This window comes from Ambystoma mexicanum, chromosome 2p (assembly GCF_040938575.1).
Source record: "Ambystoma mexicanum isolate Mex_15411 chromosome 2p, UKY_AmexF1_1, whole genome shotgun sequence".
NCBI classification, from domain to species: Eukaryota; Metazoa; Chordata; class Amphibia; order Caudata; family Ambystomatidae; genus Ambystoma; species Ambystoma mexicanum.
Window position 1 is genome coordinate 1,368,560,583 of NC_090923.1, and position 21,146 is coordinate 1,368,581,728.

Sequence of the window (21,146 nt, forward strand, 5' to 3'; positions counted from 1 at the left end):
TGGTCATTGTTTGTGGGGGTGCTGGGACACCTCTGCAAGAGGAAGATGTACCCCTGCTGTGAGACCTTCTCCGACATCTTTGAAAACCTTGCAAGGACTACCCCTGTGATGAGCCCCAGGACAGGCTCTGACCCTGGTTGTAACCTGACCCACGTTGTGAATTTTGCCCTCTGAAGCGGCAAATATTGTAGCCCCCTCTTTGTCCGGCGGGTTTATTAGTAAGTTGCCCTAATGACTTTAGGGTATCATTCTTCCTTGGTGCTCTTTAGAGTCTTCCACCGCCTTGCCGAACACCACGTTTGGCTCTATGGGTATATTAAGAAGGGAAGCCCCTGTCTCGCGCTAATACCCAAACTGGCATAGTCACGCATGGCGTTTGATTAACGTGCCCTCAGCTATTATTCTCCCGCATGATCTGCTGCATCTAGGTTGTTCTTAAGGATGCAGTTTGCAACAGCTTTACCTTCTGCAATGGAGAGTAGACAGTTGTGTCTTCAGGGGCTCTGGGACTGAAGCTATCTGTTCGGCCAACTTATCCCACTGGTTACCAGACATTTGGTCGAAAAAATTGGTCGAACAGACAAATGGTCGAACCAATTTCGTCGAAAACCAAATGGTCGAATTTTTATTTTTGTTATTTTCAGTTTGGGCCCCCCCCCCCCCCCCCCCCCCCCCAACTCCTTTTTTCTAAAAAACCCTTTTTTCAAAAAACGAAAACCCGAAAAATATATAATTTAAAAATAAAATTCAACCATTTGGTTTTCGACCAAATTGCGTTGACCAAATGTCATTCGACCAGTTTTAATTCGACCAAATGACTGGACAACATCCCACTTATGACAGTTCTAGCTAGCAAGTAAGGTCTTATTGGTAATTCTCGCCTGGTAAGCTGCCAAAGAGGCTACTTTCCTACCAAAAGTATAGAACTTCTAGCCTCTTCAGAAGCAAGGAAAGCAAGAGGTGTTCCAGCTCTCTTTCTAGTGGTTGTATGGGTAGAGAAGGGAATATGCATCCTCTTAGGGGGACTAAAGAATTAACCACCCCCCCCCCCCCACTCTCCCTACTGTGAGTGCAGAGGCCCGATGCAGCCTAAGGCAGTCTGAAACATTTGTCGAGACGAGTTGGAGTAGTCGTCAACGAAAGTAGTCCTTGATGCCGTCGCCAAAGGTCTTGCAGGAGAACGGCTAACAAAGGACAGAAAGAGTATACTAGAATTATTTTTTAAGTAAAGGCGATCGCCAGAAGGAACTCTGCTATGAGCAAACGACAATGATGGCGGAAAAAACCATCTGAGAGACCTCAATGCGTGTAGCACCATGGGTACAGTAGACGTCGCACTAGGGATAGTATTCGGGTTTCGAAAACTAATAAAACGCAGCTTCCACTAGATGTCTGCCTATGCATATCAGATGATCTAAGCACATTCCACAAGCTTCAGTAATATATATTACATACAGACTGGTTTGGGTTTGCGCAACTCCCACATTATCTTAGAAAAATCCTTGCTAGAGCTGGCTCAAGAAATCTTCCCATCCTTTACAAGGCACGACAAATTTCTCTCCCTTAGGAATGGTCTATAAAAGTAAACGGAGAAGAGATCCTCATTCTACTTAAATTGCTGGCAAAGTTCAATCTATTTGCAGAAGCTGTTCTTAATTTACAATGTCTAGCCCCTACTCCCCTTGGGAGGGCTACGCGGTTTTAAGTGAAGCTGTGGCAAGTTTGTATTGAACTATCTTTTTCAGTCTCTAAACTACCCTTTTACAGAGAATTAAAATAACAGTTTAAGGAAAAAGTTGCAGCTGTTCTGCCCGTCCTTCCCTAAATTAAAGATATGCTTGCCAAAGATTAAAAATACACTGTTCTTGACAAAGTCAATCAGTCTGAGATTTGAATAGAATTATCCTGCCACTCAACCAACCTTTGATATTAACAGGCACCTTGACCACGCAGGTATACACCGCAAGGAACTAACCACCCCATGCACTACTATGCACACGCTTGGCACAAGTTAACCATCACTGCACAGCTGCCTCACAGCAACAAGATAGGTCACTCACCGTGCTAACAATAAGAGCACTTCTCCACCAGTAAGTCTGGCCCACCTCTGACCAGAAAGCATGCGCTTGCCCAACAGCTAAAACATTACTGCACTGCCCCATAGCTTCAGCTAAATGTCACCTAAACACAAATTGTCACTACACCCGATTTTGAATATGTATCAGCCTTGATAAAGATCTACGGGTCGAAACGCGTGTCGACTGACCACATAATGACACAAGAGCCCCATCTGTAACTAAAAAGGGCGTTTTAAAAAGGTTAAACAAACCCCTTCACAACTAAGTACGAAAACGTATAAAGCTGCGTGGAAAATCCATTTCTTGAAACTAATGAATGCAAGATATCCAGGTTAACCCCCCCTTCTCTCTAGCAAACAAATGAGGAATGGGCTATGCCTCAACTCTAATCTGTAATCTTGCACCCAATATCACTCAACGGATTATCAATACTAGAGCTTAGCAAGGGCAACTCCAATCTAGGGCCCATGTTCCACAAATCATAGCAATCTACTGCAGAATTTCTCAGCCAAGTGTAAAAGCCAAAAGGGAACGGCTTGTTCCGAGAGCCTTTAAAGATGAATGCACCTGCTCCGACATCGCCTGTTATGCACTTAAATCATCCTATATGGCATTTCTACAGTTTTTTGCAAGGAACCAATTAAGTTAACATTTGCTTAAGTTGGTGCAAAACAGAAGTAGTGGAACCAATGCTTTTCGGTAATGCATTAGGCAAATTAAGGAAGCAAGCTCAGAAAGATGTCCAAATTCTAGATGTAGCTGTATCTGTCTTCGGCAAGTGCCCCTCACTTGTATTGGACTGCAGGAAGGAAAAAAGTACTCTGACAATTACTTTAAGTTATATGGTAATTCGTCAAAAAGGCACAGCACATTTATTTAGAAACTGTTGTCATACCAAATAGTAAACTCTTAACATTCTTCACAATCCAAAAGGAGGCAAAATGCTCCCACCGTGTATACAAGCTTGCAGATATTAAAAAAACATTGGAACCATTACAGTGATGTAGCATAAGAAGAAAAGGTACTCTTACACCATTTCCAAATAACCTTATGAATGGAACCATATATCTTTGTCACTTACCTATGGTGCAGTTTGTAGTTATTTTTCTCCTTTTGGGATTATGTCGTAGAAGTTCCAATTCCCGTTTCGTTGGCTCCCACGTAGAATACTTCTCTCCAACTCCTTAACAGGTCAAAAGAAGATACATTTAGGATGATACATAGTGTAGTTCAATAGCAACAAAGATATTGAAAACTACAATGCACTTCCCATTGAAGTAAATTCAAGATACATCTTCAATAGACTACTGTTTAACATCAAGTATTCTTAAATCTATCAAACGAATCAAAGAAAAGTCAATGTCAAATAGATTCATCGAAGTGAATATTTAAATTTCAGCTACCAAGTTAAGTCAATGACCGGTTTCCTTGGGATTTACAGCATCTAATCACATGCACCCTCAATACAGGATGCCAGTACCACAATAGAAAATGACTCAACTGCAGTCTTGCAATCATTTTCAACTTCAAGTGAAGAATTCATGGCCAACAAAAGCAGAGTATGCAGAGGCATGTAACTATATCAAATGTATTTTCTGTGGTATTTCAGGGACCCTATTCTGAAGTACACAAAGAAAGTGGGTTGGGATTAAGGAGTATTCATTGTGACAACCACAAACTACCAATCGGAAGATTACTGCAAAAAAAAAAAAATATATATTTTTTTTTTTAAAAAAGACTATCGGACTGAATTTCTATGTAAGGCCTGTTATGGCGACTTGCTAATTTGCATTTAGAGGGGCAATTTATTTTAAAAAAGGACTGTGGATGGTTTATTTGGTGTGTAAATCTCCCCTCCAACACTAATGAAGCACAATCAGCCCTACAGATAAGGGGCATATCATCCATAGATGCTCCCAGAAAATATGGAACTACTTGAAAATAAATGGGGAGTAAAAATGTTCCCAATCAGGTAGAAGTGCGGCAAGTGTGGCCAGCCGTGGTGAGGCAGAGTATTGCGGGGAGGAATAATTGTGCAACCAAGTTTGATTCTTCAAAAACATGCATCCAGAGCGCAGAAGTGCGGTCGGCTGTGGGCTCCCTGGTAAATTCGAACCAACATGCTGATTTGTTAATTCTTCTTCACCCTATGATTTAACTCTATGGTGTTATCAACCACCTCCAAATATAATCTCTAGAGTACCACGAATAGCAACACAAATACTACCAGTTATACACGAGCGACCACTCATACAGCAGAATCCACTCATACACCAGCTACTCACTGTCCTTCCGACCACATGGTCACCAATAAAATGTTCCGCTAACACTGCTGGCTTTATACGGACTTACAAATCTGTCCATATGAACATTACTCGCCAAGAGTCCTCCAGAACTCCTGCAAATAAATCAGGGTCCACTTCATAAGGCAAAATCAGCCCACAGACAAGAACCCTGCTTCAACATTACACAAAAAGAAACAAGATTTGCTGGTCTTAGACAAGTCCTTTTTATGTGTAAGGAATATGAAGGCTCGATTCTCTCAGGAGGATGCTATTCTGACCCTTGTTAGAACTCCAACATTAAATACTGGGGAGGGAAATTCTTTTGCTACATCACCTACCCTTCAAGGACATTTCAAAACTCCTTATATGCATGATCCTACTTAAAACGATGTATCACAACTTGACTCCTTGAGCCCCCCCCCACCCCCCACTCCAAAATGGTGGTACATTATTGGAATCCATTGTACAACTTTAGAACGTTAAGGCCTCAGTAAATCACAATTCCATGCTTCTTTCATCCATTACGAAAAACCTCAAATACTGATAGATCGAAAGGGAGGTTGCCTGCCAAGAAATGTTCTGAAAATGAACCAATGAATCCTCAGAAAATTGTGCTTCCCTCAGGACCGATCAATCAGAACGTTTTACAAATTACTAGCGAGAGGTTGAGTCGAACACCAGAATTTTTCAGCAGCACAGCCCAAAAGAACCAGTCTCTTGGTCAAAGACGATGAATGTATTATAACAACTGACCTTGTACAAATCTCCAAAGACCAATAGTCAGATAAAGAAAAATTCAACAAGAGCAATACAATTTTCAAAAACAAAATCGGACCTATAATCTATCCTCAAGAAATGTGTTACAGCATTTCTATTAAGTCATCGATTTACACACCCAGCAGCCGGCAATAGAGACACTTACTAAGTCTATAATTCTATTGACTCTAAAACCCACTTGCCACCTACTAAAAAACAAAATGAAAAAAAAGGAAGGAAACAAAAGACTTCCAATAAAAATTACCAAAATTCTCCTTGCACAATAATAAATACACTTGTTTATTGAAAGGTTGTCATACAATTTCTCAAGAGGCAAAAAAAGGACAGTCATCTGATGGGTGGTTTGACGATAGCAGTTATTTAAAACTAGGCTTCACTATAAAACCAATTGAAAATACCACTGGCAAGTTTCCATCCATGAGGCTAGTAACTAACAGTATACCATCCATAAAGGAGCTCCTTTAAATAAATATATACAGGAACCCAGCTCTGTAAATAGATCATTAACGATTGGCTTGGTAACGGTCACCAAAACATTGTGATTTCAGGAAATTCACTCCTTTTGTATATTTAGTTGCATTTGTAATCAACGCTGACCTCACTTCCCCATGTTCTGTCCAGACAGATTCTAAGATTAGAGGTGAGTGTTGGGTTGTACATATGACCTATTGAAGTATATATTGACTGCCCAAACCAATCTCCTCTGGTCTCAAAATAAACAGTGGAAAAGAGGGGCATCATCCTGGATAGGCAATACTTTATCTAAACTATTACCTATGAAATGTTCTTTGTTAGATACCAAATTTAACTACAGTGATCATGCAATGATTTCCGCAAGCATCAATTATAATTCCCTAGGGTTAGAAATCCAACCCCTTTTAGCTTTCTGTACCCGGACTAGGAAGGGCCTGAGTGCATGTTGGAACTTTAGTCTCCTAAATAAATTCACCAACTCATTGGCATGGTTGCTCGAAAACTCCACTGCAGACTTTAATCAAAGGTTTAGTTTAGACAGGTTCACCAAGACTGTTTATGAATGTTTGACAAAGTTCACACATAAAGGAAGCTGTTTACCTAACAACTCTAAAAACAGGCCTAGAATACAAAACTGGCAGAAGGCAGGAAGAAGAAAAATTATCTGAGTTAGACAGCTGTACCTCTAATATGATTACGGTTCTAGAGTAAAAAAAATAAAAAAAAAAAGCCAGAAATATCAGACCCTCAAAAAAATTAAGAAATAAGAGTTATATACTGCTGATAGTCAAAAACAATTATATTTCCTAAGGGGTGGAGGGGTTGGGGGGGGGGGGATGAGGCGACGATACAGCTTTCTTTTGGCAGATTACAAATAACCTTAACATGGACAACCATCTAGTTCAGGCTAACATTATGAACTGAAATAGGTGACATTATAAAGCCATTTAGGCCCTAATTTAAAAGATTGGAATAGCAACAACATCTCTAGATCTAATTTAAGGCATAGAAAATGAAACTTTTCAACAGACATCCTTGAAGCAATTTATAAATCAAAAGCGTCAAGAGCTCCAGATGGATAGGTCTTGCAATTTCAATCTGAACTGAACACGTCAGTGTTTAGGAACACAGCATTACCAACCTTATTTGGTAAGATTTAATATACAAACTGAGCACAACCAACAATGCAGCATAAACTGAAAGCCTCTATACTTGTCGATGGCAGGGAGATGTGCGTGCAAGCGCCCTGCCCTCTCCTCAAGTGTGGGCACTTGAAAGTCAGAAGGAGGTGGCAAGGCCATTCGTGCCAGTAAGAAATGTTGGGCAGGAAAGGGATAGGAGAAAGTGCGAGCTACCAGCTCTGAAGCATGACGTACGAGGGGGACAAAAGAAAAAAAAGAAGCAGCTACATACAGAGGTGACATGTTGAGTTATGCAACGGCAGCCAGAGACTGAAATAAGGGGCACACTACACAATTATGCAGATTACCACAGGAATACCAATATTCGAAGCATTCAATCTTATCTGCCATCTATAAACATGCAATGATTGCCAATGGGGAACTAAAAGTAGGCAAGACAATTAGCCCTAACCCAATGCCACGCAAACTGTTCTCCCTCCTCCAGTACGACCAGTAATGCTGCTACCTGCATCCAAACCAGAGCTGCGTTAATGCCCAAATTTCGTTCAGCATAAAATACCGAAGGAATGCCTCAGTACTTTAACACAGACTTTGATTAAAATCTCTTCCAGAAGGACCAATGGGACTTGAAACAAAGATTATTCAGCATAAACATCTCTCAGCGAACGCTCCCCCATCATCAGCTTTACCCCATGCCATTGGTAAGAACATTATTTTGAGGAGAGCCAGTACGTACGAATGACTAGATGTGACATGGGCCCTGAATGGGGAGAATCAAGATGACTTGGTAAGGCCATCAATTAAATAGATGAAAACTGGCTGAAAGAAAAGGCATGAAGGGCAGAGGAACAAGCATTTGTTCATCTGTTGAACAGAGGGAAGGTGGGTGGAAAGTTAGAAAACCTAGCCTCTAAAGCCCCTGAACAGGAAAGGAAATGCCATATCACGCAAATAGGACAGGAGGCACTGTGACCATGCACCAATTTATATAGCACTAGCAGGCTCTCCCACCCCTTTACCTGTGCGGGGGCCAAAGCCCTGTGAGTTGCCAAACCCTCTCCCCTGCCCCCTTCGGTCTCGCCCATCTACCCAAATCTTCACCACCCCCAAACTTTATGTCCCATACTAGTGTACACATGCTCTCAGACCTTGTTGCAGTAGCTTATTTTCACAGCGAGATGGAAGGGAGGTTCTTATGGTGGCAAGTAGACTATTGGCTATCTGTATAGTAGTCATTACAGTGTAGATCAGTCTTAATCATATGTTCCATCTCCTTCCTTCTATACTTGTGGGAGATTAGGAAGCCTCCCAAAACTGGGAAAATTGATGGCTACAGATCAAAATGTTGCATAATGAAATAGTGAAACAAGCAAAACAAAAGATGTTGAATGGACAAAGCGAGGATTTGCTGTGGAACTGGAATCCAAGGAATAGTACATCTAGAAATAATGGGATCCAGTTAGCTACCTTATATGTATTCTCAAGGGGGGCATGCCTCTGAAATTAATCGGTCACCTTTGGCCAGAGTAAAACGCCCTTTCCCTGACTTTGAGATTGAAGGAATAACTTTCCAGGATACAGCCAAACACCCAGTGGGCAATAGTCTCCTTTTCAGACATGCAGCCTGAGAAGGGACAGCCTAAATGGCAAAGCTGGTTAAGGAACTGAATTTCTTTGGTCCCTCAAGCTAAGACTATTGGTTGACTAGCATGCAGGATGTATAGAGACCTTTCAGTCTCTGTCTCCAGACTTGAGAACAAGACTGGGCGATTGTTTCCCTAGCTCAAAAGGAACTCAGGAGCTAGGAGTCCTGAGCACTATATAATCATTGAGACATATGTGGAAAGGGCTGTCGCAGCAGAGGGACTTTAGCTCACTAACTTCAATCATGAGGTAATTGCAATGATGAAGACTGCCTTTCTGGTTGCTATTTGGAGTACAGTGGATGTCATCAGCTTGAAAGGTTTGTGAGGACAGGACTATATTAAGGTCCTACTAGGGTGAACTCGAACCTGTGGAAACAAACAACTTCTAAAATCTATTAAATAGCCTTTTCAAGATAGAATTCTATAAGGAAAAAGCTACTGGAAGGAGTTACCCTGCATGAATATGATTTGGTTTGTTTTAGCCAGATTAGATGAAAAAAGGCAGGGTAGACCCTACAAATTAAATCAGATTGTATTGTTTTGAAGAAAGCACTCTGTATACTCTGGTAAGTCTTCATAAGTACATTTATTAACTTCCATCGGGTAAGGATTAGGATGTTACACCAGCGCCCAGCACCCAGGCCACATCTCGCCAACTGTCTCCCAGAGAAACACTGGGTAAGGCATTCTGATGATCATAAACAAATTCTACATGCATCACACAGACATGCCGACATTCCTTTACCATCCACCTCACAGACAAATACATGAGCTACAACACACCTACCTTCTTCCCCCACGACCCATCAATAGAACCCCCAAAAAATACCTTACAACCACGAGCGCAAACAGATCACCCTAAAATAGATATGATTTTAACTCATGTGTCCATTCCTTGGCCACATTGCCATCAATAAACCACACCACGTTTCCCAACCAACACTAATAAATTAATGTATTAACCCTGATCCTCCACACGGATGCCACTACCAAGCATCACTTACCATCACCTCTGAACCGATGCTCATACTATGCATCCTGCAATAGCTTTCAATTGCACCTGCAATGGCTTCACAACACGTCTCCACCAATGCTTTTACTAAGCTTCACTTTGAATTAACCCCATACTGGTGCTTTTACTAAGCACAATACAATAGCTTCACATTGCGCATGCAATGTCGTCACATGACATCCTAATATAAGCTTGCACTTTAACACATGCTTCAATAACTATAGAGCCATCACTAAAAAAATAGCGAGCAACACTCCGCTCATCCTCAACATCACACCATGTCTGTATGTACGTGTCATACTTCCTCACCAACACCCACTACCGTCACTGTAACTGCTATGCATTCATGCATCAATACCATAACTTTGCATCACTTCCACAACAACGTGGGCACTCCGGCAGACGGCAATCACCTCAGACACTGCATAATGGTTGGCACATACTCAGGTGGGTCTTCCTAAGTACTTCCATTAAGTTACATCAGGTAAATCCTCATGTTACAGGGAGGACCGACTGGCACCAACCACCCAGGGCCCATCTCTCCAAATGTTTGGCTATGGAACATTGGGTTAGGCATTCTTATTTCCTCCATGTGACATCACACTCCGACATACTCCTTTAACACTACCCTCAGAGACAGAAATACATAAAACCGATACAACAGGTATATATATGCTGGGCTTGTGACCAAACTGGCCCATTTCAGTAAGTTTCACATGTGGAACAATCAACTGAACTCCACTTTTAAAGAGTTATGGATTTTCACCTGCATTTATGCCCCAGTGAAGGATGTTCTGGTAAGAGAACTTGACAGAGGCCCAGCCGCTCACTTTAGTGAAAGAAGCCCACTACTGTGTTGAAATGCTCCTGTGTTAACAGTTTTACAGTACATCCACATACCTCATGAGGACATGGTCAGTGCACATAAATATCTTCACTTGGCAACACTCTAAATCAATTACTTTTCAGTAGAATACACATACACTATAGACATGTGAACGTAAGTAGTTTGAATATCAAGTTTATTATATTCTAAGTAATCAAGTTTGAATCTTTAATGTGCATAAATCGCCAACCGGAATTACGCTGCAAAACAAATTTGTATTCCTGGAGGAATCCCATGATGGTTTTCTTACTATATACAGAAAATTCGTTTTCACAATGCTTACAAATTTTGTTGGAGCATAAATAAAGGGTGCAATAGTTCCACTCGCCATTAGCTAGTGATAATGGACTCTTGGCGAGCAATAGTGTGCTGTGCAGATGTATAATTAAATTGGTAAGTGACTTTTCATGGATGGCTAGTAGCTTGCAACTTATTTTGCAACATGATAAATATTGCCATCAAACATGCATCATGTTTAAAGCAGATGCTTACATTCAACAATATATCAGACTGTTAATCACACCATTCTGACTATGCCACAACTGAGTTCTTTATGCATGAATTACTGTATTGACCCCTTAGGATGTTTAAGGCTATTTGTTTTCTCACAAAAGGCATATTTAACCAATTTTAAAGGAATTGGATTAGTGCTTTGGAGTTTCATCATCACCATGTAATCGTAATTACAACAGTTTCCTTTCATAAAGAAACATTCAATTCTTCAATCTCTTTGATTGATCACAAGACTGGATCCAAGAATTATTTTGATAAAGCACCTTATCAATTTAAACACCCATGAGTTAGAAACATTTGAGAACAAAATCATCCACCACATTTTTCCCCCTACTAAAACATAACCAAATACATGCTACATCATATTCATCAATATTGACATCTCAATACATATATAAGGGCATTCAAGAATGCAATGTCATGCCAAGCTAATATGTGGTGGCATCAACTCGACAAAATCTACAATCTAAATAGCAGCACAAAACCCCAATAAATAACTTCATGACACCAAGCGGATGTTCAGTGACATGCTACCAGACATCTAAGCTACGGTATAAGTAAACAAGCCACAAAATGGTGGCACATATACTACATCTGTTGCATTCGGGCAAAGGGGCTTCTGAATACAAATATACAAAAGGCAATTAGATTTTATTTTCACATACTCCAACTGCTACATTTACACTACACTGTAGGGTTGTGAAACATCTTGTAAAGTTTAAATCATGCTCTCTCGATATAGTTTTCTTAACTAGAAATGTTTAGAGCAGCCATCTCAAGAAGTCTATCAGTTTGTATGTTGGACATTCTTGACAAGACATCCACATTAAAATAAAAAAAAGTGTGCTCCTAAGAGGGGTACAAATTTCAAGCTCCTAGCTACTACCATAAAGAGTCACTTGCCATCTCAATTATACACACGCACACAACAGCAAGCACACCCGTTCTTACTCACCAAGAGGCAAATATAACTAGCTAGAGGCAAGTGCACATTTTGCACACTCTGTTCATAACATGAAATACAACATTTTAAGCGTTTTACGTTTCTTTAATATGCATGATTTGTTGTAAAAATGTTATCCATTACCAATAAATTGGGTCCTAAAATCAATTTTTATTGTATTAATTTCCCACTAACCTAGGCAAAAAAATCCAAAGTTAAGGATAACTATCGAATCAACTGAAGTTTCTACCTCGTAGAAAAAGCTTAAGAAAATACACACTATAATAATAATTGCTCATTTACTATATGCATATCCCTTTCCCCAATATGTAGTATTTTATTTCTTTAGAATTAATATTAACACCAGAAAACTGCATAACAAGCAAGCACATCTTTTAAAAAAATGTGCTTGAACAATCTGCAGTGGGCAGTATTCTGTATTTGCATTTGTAAAATAAGTACAAAATGAATGCAAACTCATGAACAAATCAAAAAGGTAGGGAAAACAGCAAGTTAGATAGCAGATGTTAAGATTAAAACGCGTGTTAAAGATCTAGTCAATCTTATATAGAGCATAATTACTATTCAAGAATACACAAAGGCTTAATACATAAAATGTTAGAGGAAACAAAAAAATAAAAATCCAAGTTACAAAGCTAGAAAGCAAGACAAGTACGTGAGATGTGATGTTCTACAAATTAAAATGACTCACTGTAGTGACGAGAGTAGTCTTAGTCCTTAGTCCCCTTTCCTCATCCCTTGTGGGGCGTCCCCTAATATAGGTACGGTACCTGAAACTTCGGTAGTGAATAATTGAGGTTCCCACTTAGATTTAGCACAGCGCAGTGGCGAGGGCGAGGCTCTGACGTTGCGAATGCCCCCAAGGACCTGCCCTCCGGCGCCTCACCTCAGTCCCTTTTTAAAACGGACCAATACCTGGCTATACTGAATACATAAACACTTGGAATAACAGTGGGGTGGGGGGGACGTATGGAGGAAAGGAGACCAAGGACTTGGAGTACTCATTCTTCCGTCCCCTTTCCTCCATCCTTGTGGGCGATTCAACCAAACAAGACCATAGGGTGGAGCTGTGATAACCTACCGCATATCTAAAACTAAGCAAAAAGGTTCTTTAGAACCGCCTGACCAAGCTTGCCATCTCACCTCGAACTGTTACCTAGGGAATAGTGCTTAAAGAACGCTGACAGGGTGGCCCAAGTAGCCGCCCAGCTGACATCCTAGGAAGCATGTCTCTGAAACATAACGGCCAAGACCTTAGCTCTGAACGCATGTGCATGAATCCCCTCAGGAACCGTTCAGCCCATTTCAGAGGTGTGTATATAGCGGGCAGGACTATCCACCGGGGAATAAAGGTTTTGAGACATGCCCCTAAACATGACAACCAATGCCTCAAGACTTCCTGAAAGATTTTGTCTAAGAGGTAGACCTGGAGGACCCTCTTGGTCCAAACAATGCAAAGCCCTTTTGGCATGCAACTGCGAGTTCGGGAAGAACACCAGCAGACAGATTTCCTGATTCAAATGGAATGCAGTGACCACCTTGGGCAAGAAAGTAGGATGAGTACGCAAGATGACCTGGTCACTGTGAAACAGTGAAGGGCTTGCATGAAGACAGAGCCTGCAGCTCGCCGACCATGCGTGTCAAAGTGCAACACCAGCAACACTGTCTTTAGTGTCACCAGCCTGATGTCCACTGAGGCCATTGGCCCAAATAGCCTGCACTGCAAGACCGCAAGAACAACGTGAGGGCCCATACCGGATGAGGCCTGTGCACTGGAGGAAAAAGCCTGGGCAACCCCTTGAGATGGCCCTTAACCACCAGGTTGGCTGCTGAAAAAATGTGCTCTGGAGAATTCTTGTAGGCCCCAATGGCCGCCAGATAGGTGCGGCAGGCCTCAACCTCAATGCCGGAACGAGACAGATGTGCAGAAAAAGCCAGCACATCATCCAGGTAAGGGGGTCAAGCCCCTTGCCACGAGCCCAGTGGCAGAATCTTGTCCACTTTCTTTTGTACTGGGCCCACGTAGAGGGCCTCCTGGCCTCCTGAATGATGTCCCAGTTATCCTCCGAGAAGTGAGCATAGTGGAGTTTCAGCTGGTCAGGAAACAGACCGCTACACGAAGCGTCACGAAGCGTCACGAAGCCCATGCTGGGGATCGGCAGGTGGACCAGTCCCTGAGAAGACAACTACATGAGATCCAAGAACCAAGCCATCGCCAATGTGGGGCGACCAGGATGAGGCTGCAGCCAGATGACATACGTAACGCGGAGGGTCTGCTGGAGCAACGGTGGAGGAGCACATGCATAGCACCTGCAGCCGTGCCAGCAGAGCTAGAACACTGTCGGGCTGAGGCTTGAAGAAGCTGCTGAACCCAAACAGTCCCTCCAGAGCTTCAAGCACTAAGCTACCAGACAAACAGCTGAGCACAGCACACCCCAGGAGGAAAGGGGAAGTGGATAAAATACAAATAAAACAAGGTCACTTCCGGCTACTTCTTGGGGATCTGCAGATGAGAGAAAAAATCGTGCCTCATTAACTGCACCCTCTTATTTCTTTCCATTCGGTCCCTGAACCCTTCTTAAATAATGAAGTTATTATACCTGGACCTCTTCTGCAACCTGCCCAGAGGAAGTCAATGTAAATTTTAAACTTTATCCTTTTTTTGTAGACTTGCAGCTTTCTTTTCTCAACTCTGAATTCCTGAATCTTCTTTATTGAAGATAATGGGTTGCTAGCTACTTTGGTTTATTTTCTGTTCAGATACTGTAGTGTTCAGATACTATTGTGTCCTTGTATTCAGAAACTGAAAGGGCACTCTTACTTAAGGAACGCCACTGCAGCACAGCCTTGATGAACCTGAAGAGTTTTGTTTAACAAGGTTGTTGTAACTTCTTGAAAGTCAAATTCTAGTCACACTGCAACTCGCGCTCAAAATGTCACTCTAGGCTGGCCACCAGGTGGCGCACGGATGAGAACCAACTGTGTGTGCTCCGTGCCAGCAGGTCCGGGATGAGATTTGAGCCCCCGTCTTGTGGCCCCCAGATTAAAAACCAAGGATAAGCTATTTCAAGACCCCCCCAACCCCTGGGAGAAACACCAGAGTAAAATCAGACTCGGGAATGCGGTGATATACGACGCAGAAAACGGCCCAATACAGGTCTGCTGGAAAGTGAAACCAACTCCCGAGAAGCTCGCGAAGAGCCCTGGAAGTGCGAAGTGCCCTGGAGTGAAGCTTCTCCTGAAGCCTATGCCCGGTCGTGGGACGGGCGCGATGCCTTATCCCACTGGGGGCTGAACGGAACCCTCACCAGAATCGAGCGACGTGCTGGCCTCTTGCAGGTGTGCTCTGGAGTAGCCGAGGACACACTCCCGCAACACGCAGTAAGCCCACCGAACAGCAGAACCCCAGAGGCCGTGCACACTGCAGAAGGGCGCCCCCTGCGAGGCCCAGGACACATCAAAGCGGTCCCCCCACTCCGCCAGAGGACCGCTGGTCGCACGGGCGTGCGCATCAATACGGGGCCTGCCACGTTAAGGCGAGGCCGTGCGCACAGCAGAAGGGCACCCATGGCCCCCCCAGTTCCCACGAAGCCCAGGACACATCAGAGCGGTCCCCCACCCTGCCAGAGGACCACTGATCACGCGGGCAGGCGCACCAACACAGTGCATGCCACGCGCAATATCAGAGTGGGAGTGATGAGGGGCCAGAACACGCATGGAATTCCCCATAATGGCCCCAAGGGACAGATAACATCAGCCCCACAACGGACACCCGAACTCCAGGACTCCACATAACTGCTCCAAGGCTTGCCCAACCTCAAAACATGACAGGCCTGCAGTTCACTAGCCTGCATAGTTGAGCAAAGCCCCTCGGAGGCTCCAACAGAAAGTCCCCACAGGGACCAACACTATCAGCAGGAGCAGTCGCATGTCCAATAGCCAAAATGTGCACCCAGTAGCTGGTCCAAGCGACTGACCTGATAAAAAGCGGAAAGGGCCATCTATCATACAACCCACATGCCCAGAAACAAGACCCCACTAGGGAGCACACAACGATTCCAGAACACAGTGAACCACCCTGCTGCAGCACACCACAGTGGGAAAGAGACACTTACCTTAAAAATAGCAGCCATCAAAAGAAACACACAAAGCTGCCCAGAACAGAAACCTGCCCCCAATCCGCTCAGGACAGGCATCAAAATGAATGCGCACTCAGAGGACGGCACAACCAGCCCCTTAACACAGGGGCCCCGAACAGTGCCCAACGTGGCCCACCAAGACCTAGGCACCCCACACCTACCTCCTAGTAACATCGTGACCCTGAACACTGCCCAATACCTGGAACCACTCTGAAGCCAACAGTGTGCACTGTAGTGCAGAGGGTAGAGCCCCCGAATTAGGGGCGTGTGCCTCCTCTACCACAAGTAGCCACTTAATGAACGCTAAGGTGAAATTGACCAGATATGCCTACACTCCAATCTTACTGACCTCAGAAACCAAGAATACAGCAACAATGGAGGCCTCGGAGACGGGTGCGGCTGCCACCAAAGGCCACATCGCAGCCCTGCTGAACGAGATAAGAAGTATGGGAGCCAACCTGGCTGGCAAAATAGACAAAATAACACAGAGAATGGATAACATAAAAGAAAGACTGGAGGGGGTCGAAAATAACCAAGCCTCCATAGACGCTCTCGAAACCCAAATGGACCTCCAAATTCAAGAAATTAAGAGAGAAGAGTAAACCGGCCTAAAAATGGACGACTTGGAAAATCGCGATAGAAGAAACAACTTCCGTTTTTCAGCATTCCGGAACACGAAGGAGAAACAGAAGACAACCTCAAAAAAACAATTCACATAATCATCAAAATTTTGACGGCGGACGAGGACATCGATGAGCCTAAAACAGAGAGAATACACAGAGCCGGAGGCTGTCACGACCCGTGACCCAGAACCCCACTGGAATGGTCACATGCCAGGTAGGGTTAGGACTCTGGGTTCATTTGGGGCCCCAAGGGCCTTACATTATCACCAGGGACCATCCTAGAGTCAGTCCTGGCGCCATTTGGAATGGGACTTGAGGGAACTACTTTTTGTGTGGAAGCTTGCAGCCAACATGGAGACATCCACACAGTCTAGTCCCTAAGAACCAGACTCTGCGGGGCAGTGTTTTAGGGTGTGGTAGCCCGGACTACTTTACCTGGACTACTTTACAGGGGTAGGCTATATAAACCACACCCAAGCTAAAGAACGTGCTTCGGATTATTCTGCAGCCAGCAGCGTGACGTCATCGTGTGTTCAGAGACCAGCACCTGGCGTTCCTGGAATCGCGGACCTGCAGAGGAGACAAAAGAACATCATTAGCAGTCCCAGCATACCTTCAGCTTTCCATCCTTCGATCCAGACTGCTCGTGGTCTTCCATACCGTTGGCAGCATCTTCAGGACATCACGCACGCACCGGAACGAAGCACCTGGAGGGGAGAGCGAAAAAGGGACAACGTTAAACAGGTTACTCACGGCAATCACAGCAGTAACCATAACCTCACCTGGCTGGGCATATCTTGGCCAGTTCCGCTCTGGAAATCACTGCACGCCCAGAAAGACCATCGTGACCTGAAAAGGCATAAAGAATACAGGTTAGCCCAAAAGACATCAGCGCGCCGCACTTCACGCCTTTCTTCATATGCTCATCGTCCATAAATCCCGGCAGGAGCCTGACCCAAGCAGCGCACCCAGCGAACCCCTGCACACCTAAGGGGGAAACAATCAGGAAAAGAGATTAATAGCACGAAAGAAAAGCAAAGGCCTTCAGAGACTGCTATAATCAGACTTACCTCCTTAAAGACACTTGAATGGGTTGGCACCAGTGAAGTTAACTCTGTCGCTTCAACCCGCAGAAAACTATGCGCCCCTGCGCAGAAAGCAGGACAGAGCACGCCAGACATCTTAGCAAGGCCCACCTGCCATAGAAGATATCCCGAATTGAGCACATCCGGGGGGAATCCAGCAACCAGGGCATACAGGTGTCCCCGTGGATACCAGGTGAGCGTAACAGGCCCACCTAGCGGTCCAAGATCGGTCCTCGCTAGATTCCACCGATACCAGGACAGAGCCAGGATACTAGAGAAGGCTAGATCTGGAGGCCCTCACCCTCGGTGGAGCCCAGATAACCATCTTCCAGGACCAATCTTCGCTTACCCTAGCACAGACGCCTATGTAACCCACTGACGAAATGGCTCAAAGAGCAGGGCACCCGATACAGGTGGGGATACCCCTTCACTTTTGAGCATGGAAGCAGGAAAATACAGCTATGATCAGTAGAGGAGATCCGTGATTGCATCGCAGAACACCTAGGAACGGGTCCAAGGGACGGAGACCGAAAAGGACCAGAGCAGAACAGAACGCGATGGGAAGTCCAGGGACCAAGGAGAAAAAGAGTGAAAGGCTCAAGAAAGTACAGGCGATGCAACAACACACCAGATAGCGACAAATTAACACCTCTCTCAGTGGCCCGCATCCAAATAACCGAAAATCTGACAACACAACAGGGGCATCCGCTAAAACTCGGGCGACCCGTACACACTCAGCATGAGGTCAGATTTGTAGAAGAGGCCTTCCTCAAAGGGAGGGGCAGAACAGTCAGCAGGTGAAGAACCTCAAAACTGCATGTATCAACATTTTCCCCTTTTAATGAAAGTTATCGTTGAGTTATAAGTGTTGGAGGGGTGGGTGGGGGGGCTCTAAATGTCAGACGATGGTATTTGCAATAAGGACCGTGCGGTAGTGGTTCCCACCGGTGGTCCGAGGTTGGGCTGACTGTTTTCACCAGTCCGATTCGGACGGCACCAAGCAAAGATGCAAACCCTCGATGTCAGGGGGAAAGATGGAGAAAGGGGACAGAGGGTAGGGGGTATATTGTTGTATACCTCCGAGGTGAGGGAAGGGCGGGGAGGGGGAAATAAACAAGCCCAAGATGGACCGGCACACTTAACAAAACACTCCAACATCATTGGCCCCCAGCGACAAAAGATGGGACCCGGTGGACAAATCAAGAAAATACATCAATGGTGGACAGCAGCAACACTAAGCGACAGGCTCAGCACAATCAGAATTGGGACACTGAACGTTAAGGGACTAAATTCCCCTACCAAAAGGTCACTCGTAACCAGAGAATTCAAGAGGGCGCAGCTAGACATACTCTTTACAAGAAACTATATACATCAAAGGGGAAGAGCGAAGGGTCTTGTACACCAAGACAGGCACCGAATATTGGGGCTCAAGCCCAATCAGGAAAGCAGGCGTCAGCATCTTAATCGGCAAAGGGCTGCAACTTGAGGTCCTTAAAACTTGGGCAGACGTAAGTGGCAGAGCACTTGTAGTGGTAGGCAAGATTCAGGGCACCGCTATCACACTGGCATCCATCTATGTCCCCAATTCCGTACAGTCCAGGTTCCTACAACATATAGTCCCCAAAGTCATGATCAAAGCAGTGATCCTAGAAGGCGACCTCCATACGTGGGCTGACCCTACTCTGGACAGACAAGCTGGCAACCCAGAGGTGAACACCCTGCCACAGGCCGGCCGCTCAATGATAAAAGAAATGGACATCTACAAACTCAAGGACGCATGGTGCCACACAAACCCTCAGCAAACGCGATTCACATTTTATTCAGCGCCCCACATACCAGAATAGACTACATATATCTCACACCAGAGCCGACGGAGGCAATGACCACATCCAAAATATCCCCTATAACATTGTCAGACCACAACATGGTCACGGTGACCCTCAGCTGACAGGAGCTCCCCCGTAGAAGCTCCAAATGGCGCTGCAATGAATCACTCTGGATGGACCCGATATTTCAAGAACTTGCGAAGGACATTGACCAATACTTCGAGCAGAACAACACAGGCGAAATCTCAGTAAATACAGTATGGGAGGCCTGGGAAAGCCACGTGGCGAGGCATACTAATCAAAGAAGGAGCAGCAAAAAAAAAAAAAAAAAAGGAGGAAGCCAACTCCTAGAAAATAAGCTCAGAAATGAAATAACAAATAACACAGCTGGACCTTATCGCCCAATCCGCCGACACTGACAGAAGCCAACAAATAGAGGAGGCAGCCAGTAAGAGGGAAAAACTGCGGCAACTGGAAACCGACCTAATCGTGCGCAAACGCCAATACCTCAAGCAGAAACAATACGAAAAAGGGGACAAAGCTCACGCGCTGCTTGCAGCCAGGCTCTCCGGACACGCAAAGAAAAATGGGTGGCAACCATAGAAAACGAGACCGACCCTCATGGGAACCCCCCCTCCGATGTCCCTGAAGCCTTTGCCACCTTCTACGAGAAACTGTACACCTCAGATACCACAACAGACGAGAGAAAAAACCGCAGAATGCATGAACAAGATAACTATCCCGAGCCTATCCTGGGAAACACCACAAGGCCTTGACACCCGCATCACAGGTGAAGAAAAAGAAGACGCAATTAAAAGGCTTCCAACAGGGAAAGCCCCTGGAAACGACGGATACACGGCAGGGTTCTACAAAACCTTCATCGACACCCTCCTTCCATTTATGGTTGAGCTCTTCAACCACATCCTCCAGACCGGCTCCACACCCAAATCCTTCTCCAAAGCACTGATTACGGTCATCCCCAAAGTAGTAAAGATCCCAAGCAATGCGCATCCTACCGCCCTATTTCCCTCCTAAATACAGACGCCAAAATCTACACGAGTGTCCTTACTGCACAGTTAGAGATGCATATGCCCGCCATAATCCACAGCGACCAGGTCGGATTCATCCTCGGTAGACAGGGAGCAGACTTCACCCGTAAGACACTTCACCTCATACATGAAGCCAAGAAAATGCCAAACACACCTGCACTATTTTCAATTGACACGGAGAAGGCGTTCGACAGGGTTGAATGGCACTTCCTGGAAGCAACGCTAAAGAACACAGGCCTCGGGCCAGCTCTCCGACATGGAATCAAGGCCGTATATACCTCACCTCAAGCATCCGTTTCAGTAAACTCCCAATACTCGCGCTGGTTCCCCCTGAGCAGAGGACCGAGACAACCATGCCCCCTCTCGGCAATACTACTTGCGCTATCACTGGAACCACTGGCGCAAATTATCAGAACAAATGAAGGCGTTGAAGGTCTGCAAGTGAACGGAAGAGAATACAAGTTGGCCTTGTACGCAGACTACATCCTACTCCATGTACAAAACCAGACCACATCAATCCCCCAAGCGATTCAGCTTATCGAACAATATGACGCATTATCAGACTTCAAAATTAATAGAACTAAATCTACCCCCTTTCCACTATGTGAACTCACCATGGACCAAAATGCAATACTCTAAACTGGGCC

The 21,146-nt window shown here is 44.7% G+C and overlaps 1 protein-coding gene across 11 annotated transcripts in view; it reads right to left on the reverse strand.

The window, feature by feature from the left end:
* USP22 (ubiquitin specific peptidase 22) overlaps nucleotides 1–21,146 on the reverse strand; it is a 1,065,482-nt gene that overhangs the window by 733,830 nt on the left and 310,506 nt on the right. For all 11 annotated transcript variants that reach the window (XM_069645750.1, XM_069645745.1, XM_069645754.1 and 8 more), the window contains one exon: nucleotides 3,160–3,261. In XM_069645750.1, coding sequence (XP_069501851.1) covers nucleotides 3,160–3,261 — 102 coding nt within the window. The remainder of the gene's footprint in view (nucleotides 1–3,159; nucleotides 3,262–21,146) is intronic.